This window comes from Arabidopsis lyrata (assembly GCF_000004255.2).
Source record: "Arabidopsis lyrata subsp. lyrata unplaced genomic scaffold ARALYscaffold_320, whole genome shotgun sequence".
Taxonomy (NCBI): domain Eukaryota; kingdom Viridiplantae; phylum Streptophyta; class Magnoliopsida; order Brassicales; family Brassicaceae; genus Arabidopsis; species Arabidopsis lyrata.
In genome coordinates this window covers 2,003-9,650 of record NW_003302327.1, presented here as the reverse complement: position 1 = coordinate 9,650, position 7,648 = coordinate 2,003, and the positions used below count along the sequence as shown (strand labels likewise).

At 35.3% G+C, this 7,648-nt stretch overlaps 1 protein-coding gene and 1 pseudogene across 1 annotated transcript; both read right to left on the bottom strand.

Annotated features, from left to right (window-relative positions):
- Positions 1-1,517: 1,517 nt before the first annotated feature.
- Positions 1,518-3,608, bottom strand: LOC9298650 (annotated as a pseudogene).
- A 709-nt stretch (positions 3,609-4,317) lies between these two features.
- LOC9298651 (putative F-box protein At4g05475) lies at positions 4,318-6,632 on the bottom strand. The gene is made up of 2 exons (XM_002862526.2): positions 6,118-6,632; positions 4,318-5,042 (listed from the first exon to the last, which is right to left on the bottom strand). Exons 1-2 carry the CDS (start codon positions 6,462-6,464, stop codon positions 4,475-4,477), a joined length of 915 nt encoding a protein of 304 aa, XP_002862572.1. The 5' UTR covers positions 6,465-6,632; the 3' UTR covers positions 4,318-4,474.
- Between the last annotated feature and the right edge of the window lie 1,016 nt (positions 6,633-7,648).

The window sequence follows — 7,648 nt, the reverse complement described above, 5'->3', positions numbered from 1 at the left end:
TACACGCGCTCACACCACTGATATTGTCATGACCAAATCTTGAACTCGTTTCTATTTAAGTACAAAAATAATTCGGTTTGATTTTTGTTTTGTTTTAAAGATTTTATACCAAATAAAAGTTACATTGTAATCTAGAAAGAACAAATTCAAACTTACCCAATAAAATTTAAATTTAAATTAAACAAATTCGGTTTGATTTTGTTAATGTTTTATTATTAGTCGTTGTTGCTTACTGTTTATATATGTTAAATTTGATAGAATTAAATAATGGATAAATCATAAATGTGGTTAGTTAGATGAATAAATAGTTAAAGGTGAATGAATAAAATATGTAATAGATGTTAATATTGCATTTTGATTTCAAAACGCATCCTGTGAAGTCAACACGCGCTCAAACAAGTTCAAAATAACTTCAAAAGAATATTTTTACATAGTTGATAATATTGATCAGTTATCAACTTACAAGCATATAACAATTTAACAACTTAGGAATCAAGTGATATATATGAACAATTAATATATTGTTTAAATTGGGTTAACTAGTACATATGAGACATAAGATCATCTCTATTCATGAGAAACCCAAAGTGTCTCTCAAACCAAATTAATATTTATAATTTAGTTATATAATTAAATTTGAGTTGTAAAAATAAAATTGAACCAATGTACAAGAGACAAGTGTCTAAAGTTTCTAAGAGTTCTACAAGTGGAGATGACAGTGACAAAGTAAGTGTGGTGAGAGTGACTGTTAAACAAAACAAGACTTGTCTATGTGAGAACAAGCAAAGGGACTAGTTATTGCAACATGGCTTCAAAAACGTTTCATCAGTTTCAAGTTTTCAAGAATTTTGTATAATTCGGTCCCTCTCTTCAAATCAAGAGACTGATGAATACAAGAACACATAGACTTTTGACTACCTATTTGGTTTTTTTTTCACACATATATATACATGTACACTACACGGGAATCAAAAATCAAAAAATGAAAACATTAGGTACAACTCAAATTGATAAGTTGAGATCTTACAAGGGAGTGGAGGTACTAAAATGGATGAAGAATCGAATATCGATACACACAATGAATAGCTACTCACCTGATTTATCACTGAGGTGGTGGTATTTGGATTAACAGTCAAAACACAAATACTCTGTATTGTCCTTTTCATGATCATCTCATACTCCTTTTCTACTTCTCCTATCATCTTATACTCCTTTTCTACTTTTCCTATTAATCAAACGAATAGCTAGAAGAAAATGAGAGAATAGTTGTGTTCATTTAGTTAAAAATGTATTTTGGTCAAAATAATATACTATTTGGCTAATCCATGAGAACTCATTTTGATTTTATCCAAAAGTCAAAAGAAAAACTTTAAGAAGTGTGTTTTGTGAAAAAAAATTTCTTAAGAAACAACTTCTGCATCGTACGCGAGTTACAATCACGGCTACAAACTTAAGACGTACAAAGAAAATAAGGGACTTTGAAACACTACCAAACCAACATAGAGAAAAGAGGACTAGAGGAGACATGAACAAGTTCATAATGTGACATGACCATAAAAAGCAACTTGTGTTCAAAGAGATATACTATCTAGTCCGGATATAAGTCATAGTAAACCTCAAGTTGTCCAAGTCATTGACAAAAGTGATATCAAATGGGTAATCAACATAGAGAAAAGAGGAGACATAAGTTCATAATGTGACATGACCATCAAAAGTAACCTGTGTTCAGAGAGATTCACTATCTACTCATAGTAAACCTCAATGTTGTCCAAGTCATTGAAAAAGTGATAGCAAATGGGTGATCAAAGGTTGAGTCATGATTTGGTGTGTCCAAAGTATTTGAACCTCTCAAAACATCGCTTCTCCAAATCTCCGACAAGGTTAAGCTTGCAACACATCTGTAATCAATCGTTCCAGGTGAGGACAACCGTCAAGAATGGCATTCAAGCGTGTGTCACTTAGGTTATTCGCATAAAGGTGGAGGTGGCGTAGTTCTGGCATGCTTTTAGCGATTTCTAGGGCATAATCATCATCATTGCGAGAGTTCCAGAAACCCCCTGAGGAGTTTAACTTCAATGTCTTTAGCTGTGGGCAAGCGTGGCCTATATCTTCCAAACTCAGGTTTAAACATGAGTGTGAGACCTCGAGGGTTTCAAGTAATGGAAGTTTTGTGATTGCATTCATAAGTCCTGGCCTCGTCACCCTTGGAAAGCACATTCCAAGTCCAAGACTTCTCAGATTCCTTGATCTACAAATATATAATAGCGTGTCGAGTTAAATCATAAACGATAAGAAGAACAACAATACGTTCTTAAAAAAAAAAAACATAAGAAATTCTCATAGTACTAATCAACTCAGAAGCATGTAAATAAGAACAGCACAGAAGAGCAAACCATTTGTTTCAATTTGGACCTAAAAGATCAAACTTTAAAGATGCTTTAAGCAACTAAGCAAGTCTATGATAAGAATTGTATAACGCTAATAGCCTTCTTATAATGCTAATAACCTAACAACTTGTTATCATTATTAGCCATGACAAAGGACAAGTAATTATGTATGATATGACAGTAATTAACGATGTGAAACAAAACAAGACTCGATCGAACAATGTGAGAACTAAGGACTATCATAACATCATCATATAACCAGTGACTCCAAAATAAAACTGATTTTTTTTTTGACTCCTAAAACATTATAAAGGCATGAACATTGAGTTGCAAACATGAGTGCATTCATACCAGACGTAGAGTACATTAGAAGAAAACTTTAAGTTGCAAGACATACATTCTCGAGTAAGAGTAACTGAATATCCAAAGTGCATTCATAGCAAATCCAGTAACAGGGAATAAAAAGACAAGATAAGTGGAGTTTCATTAACACGAGTGATAAACAAAATAAAAATAAAAATCAACGATTATAATTAAATGGGGATCTCTTATAATTAATGAACAAAGTTTTGCCCTAATCCTCACGAAAAAAAAGGAACAAACACATTTTCAGATACTCAAAATATATACCGACACATATTTATTTGTCTAAAGCCATCAATTTCTCTAAAAAATTGGAGAGATTCCCATGAAACAAACATAGCGAGTGGTAAGAGATAGAGAGAAGATAGGTAACCTATCAGCGATGTAGTCGAGAAGATCATCGTTGACGAAGTTCCCAAGGTGGATTTTGACCAAACCACCCTCGCTGCGATCCACGGCGTGACGGCACATGATAGCTAAGGGGTCGAGCATTCCCCTATCTCTGATCAGGCTTCTCATGTCGATTTTCCGCCACATCGAAGGTTCTTTACAGACGCGTCGCCACGGTCTGCACACCTTCTGAGCGTTGTCCAGAATATCAGCCACGCTAAGACGGATCAGGATCAAAGACGTCAACTCCGACGGAAGATCCGCCCAGTTTCTTGGCTCTTCGTCTTTCATCGGCGACGGAGAGGAGGTTTTCATTTTCTTTTCTGAAAAAGCGGAGGTTGTCATTTTTGTGGGTAAAATTAGGTCAAATCTGTGTATAAAAGAAGTGATGTCTACCTTTGTGCTTCCGTCCCCAAGTCAAATATTTGGTCGTCGTAGTATACGGTACAATCCATGCCACGTATAATTAGGCAAATACACTCACGCGCTAATGTTTTTTTTATTCGTTTCTATTTAAGTAAAAGTATAATTCGATTTGATTTGTTTTTAGGTTTCAATGCTAAGATTTTATACCAAATAAAAGTTTACATATTAAATTAAATTACTAGAAAGAACAAGTTTAAACTTGCCCAATAAAATTTAACTTTAAAAGTTTTCGTTAACAAAACCACTCAACGTGAAGAAGTGCATTTTATCAGAGATTCGAGATTTAGATAACAAAATCCTCCAAACAAAGTCATAAGCAAACAAAATTTTCCTCAATTCTCAATCACTCTCGTCACATTGAACGAGTGAAATCAAAAGCACTTTAAGAAAACCAAAACTTGCGTGCGTGTGAGTCATATGGAAGAAGAGAGAGATGTGGAACCTATCGGCTATGTAATTGAGGAGACCATTAGAACCATAGTTCCAAATTTTGATCTCAGCCAAGCCTCCCTGGCTCCGATCAACAACGTGACGGCACATGATATCGAGCTTCTGCTTCATTTTTGCCGAGCTTCTGCGGTTTCTTAAGTCAATGCTCCGCCACATCCAAGGGTCTTTAAAGACTCCGCGCCACGATCTACACACCTATGAAAAATCAAAAACCATTGCATCGTTTTCGCGAGCAACAGTCACGCGCTCAAAGCTTAAAAAGTTTAGAAGGAAATAAGAACTACCAACATAGAGAAAAAAAAAGAGGAGACATGAACAAGTTCATAAGTTGACAAAACCAACAAAAACCACATGTTCTCTGCATTGTTCAGAAAGATTCAGTATCTAATACCAATAATAGTCACTGGCATCATAGAGAAAAGAAGAGACATAAACGAGTTCATAAGTTGACAAGACCATCAACAAGCAACCCTGTGTCTCGGAATGAATCCACATTTAATCATGATCTGAAGCACAGTTGTCGACACACCGATATTATATGGGTAATCGGCGGTTGAGTCACCGGGGCGTCTCAACTCTTTGATCCTCTCCAAACATCGCTTCTCAAGATTCCCGACAAGTTTAATGTTGAAACACTTGCGCACATCAAGGTCTTCCAGGTGAGGACAACCGTCGAGAATGACATTCAAGCCAGTGTTGGTCAGTCCGTTCCAAATAAGCTGGAGGTGGCGTAGTTTCGGCATGCTTTCAGCGATTGCTAGGGCATCATCATCACATTCGACGGGAGGGGGAATGAAATCTAACTGACTTATAAGATAAATTTCATGCCCTGGGCAGCCTGAGAAGTTTAGCTTCAATGTCTTTAGATGTGGGCAAGCGTGGCCTATAGCCTTCAAATCCAATTTAAACGATGAATGGAAGACCTCGAGGGTTTCAAGCCATGGAAATTTTGCAATTCCCTTCATAACTCCTTCGTTCGTCATTTGTTCATAGATTGAAAGTCCAAGACTTTTCAGATTACTTGATCTGCAAATAATTACGTGAAGAGTTAAATCATAAACTAGGAAGAAGATTAACAACAATAGGTTATAAAAAAAACGAAACCATAAGAGTTCTATAAGCTAATGATGTTCTTATATATATATGCTAATAACCTAACTACTTGTTTTCCTTAACCATGACAAGTAAAGTATAGTTATATATGATGATAGAGTAATAACAGTGAAACAAAACAAGACTCGATCGAACAATGTGAGATTGGACAGCGTCATAGCATGGAAATAGCCTTCATATATATCTAAAAATTAAGGCATTTACTCTAATACACTATTAAGGCATGAAAATCAAAACCGTTTACCCTAAAATACTTTTAAGGCATGAAAATTAACAATGATGCTTTAAGTAAGTGGTCTATCATAAGAGTTCTACAAGCTAATGATATATGCTAATAACCTGATTACTACTTGTTTTCTTTAACCATGACAAGTAAAGTGATATATGATGATAATAACGGTGTGAAACGAAACAAGACTTGAACAATGTGAGAACAATTAAAGGACTATTATAAATTTCTAACAGCGTCATAGCATAGCAATTAGCCTTTATATCTAAACCATTATTAAGGCATTTACTCTAAAACACTATTAGATAAGGCATGACCGCATGAGAATCGAAACCATTTACTCTAAAAGACTATTAAGGCATCAAAATTAGCCTTCATATCCGTGCATGTCAAACCCCAAAGGTAGAGTACCTAAAAGAAAACTTTGAGTAAATGAATATCCAAAGTCCATTCATTGCAGATCACCAGATCAGGTAAAAGGAAATTAAAAAGACATGATAAACTGAGTTTAATTAACACATGATTAACAAAAAAAAAAAACGATTATAAGTTATCAAAATTTTGCCCTAATTAATCCTCAGGAGAAAAAGGAACAAACACATATCAGAGATTTCTTATACTGGGACATTTTGTGTCTAATTCACAGATCAGTGAAATCAAATAAAATCCATAATTTCTCTAAACAGCATTTGGAGATTTCCATGAAAAACAGTTCAAACGTAGCTTGCGAAAGGAATAGAGAGAAGAGAGAGAGAGAACCTATCGGCGATGTAGCTGAGGAGAGAATCGCTCACGAAGTGTCCAATGTTGATCTCTAGCAAGCCACCCTGGCTGAGATCAACAATGTGACGACACATGCCCTCGAAATCGAACCGATAGAATAGGCAGTCTCGCAAGTTGATTTTCTGCCACATCGAAGGGTCTTTACAGACGCGTCGCCATTGTCTGCACACCTTCTGAGCGTTAAACAGTATATCAGTCACGCTAAGTCGGAGCAAGATCGAAGTCGTCAACTCCGGCGGAAGATCCAACCAGTTTCGTTGCTCTTTTCTTTGCTCTTCATCTTCTTTCATGAACAACGACAGCAACGTAGTGGAGGTTGTCATTTTCTCTTCTCAAAAAGAGGAGGCTGTCATTTTCTTTTCTGAAAAAGAGGAGGCTGTCGTTTTTGAGGATAAGATTAGGTCAAATTAGTGAATAAGAAGTGAAGTGTATTGTTTCGGACATTTGGTCATCGTAGTATTATGTGTCTACGGTACGATTCATGCCACGTCTAATTAGGTCTAAATACTCCTGAAGAATCAAGCAAGACCAGCCGCATATATCGCAGATAACAATCACGCGCTAATGTTTGCTTGATTTTCTAAGGCCTAAGTAAATACACGCGCTCATAAACACTTTTGCCACCACCTCAATGATATCGTCATGAACAATCTTGGACTCGTTATTTTTTTTTACTCGTTTCTATTTAAGTAAAAATAATAATTCCGTTTGATTTTTTGTTTTTGTTTTAATGTTAAGATTTTCTACCAAATAAAGTTTTATATAGTAATCTATCTAGCAGGAAAAAAATCAAACTTATCCAACAAAATATAGATTTAAAAGAATTAGGTTCGGTTTTGTTAATGCTTTATCATCAATTATATTTTTAAAAAATATGTTAACTTTGATATAATTAAATAACCAATAAATAAAAAATATGGTTAGTTAAATGAATAAATTGTATTCATCGTTTCGGGGCAAACCGTGAATTATTCTAGGCGAGTTCAATGAGACGCTTGACTTTGAAGAACACGATCCGATTCTTCTCTCTTCTGGTTACTTCGGGCATGCAAGATTTCCAAGAAGTGGTGTGGGCGGTATTGTTCTTTAGTGGATATGAGGACTCATAGTCCGCTATTCACGTGGAGTAACAAGCGAGAGGAGGATTTAGTTAGTAAGAAGTTGGATAAAGTTCTTAAAAATCATAAGGAAATGAGGAATTTGAAACTACCAACATAGAGAAAAGAGGAGATATGAACTAGTTCATAAATTGACAAGACCAACAAAAACCACATCATAGACAAAACAAGCGAGTTTGGGCATGCTATCAAGTATCAACTATGAAGAAAATTCTTTTGAAATCATTTTGAACTTGTTGGAACGCGTGTTGATTTCAGTGTCTGTTTTGAAGTCATGATGCAATTTTGTAGGCCAGTCTTGTACAAGAGTTCTATGAACAAATGATCTTCTTCTGCTAATTAACCTACTAATTCTTTTCATTAACCATGACAAAGGTTTTTTCTAATTG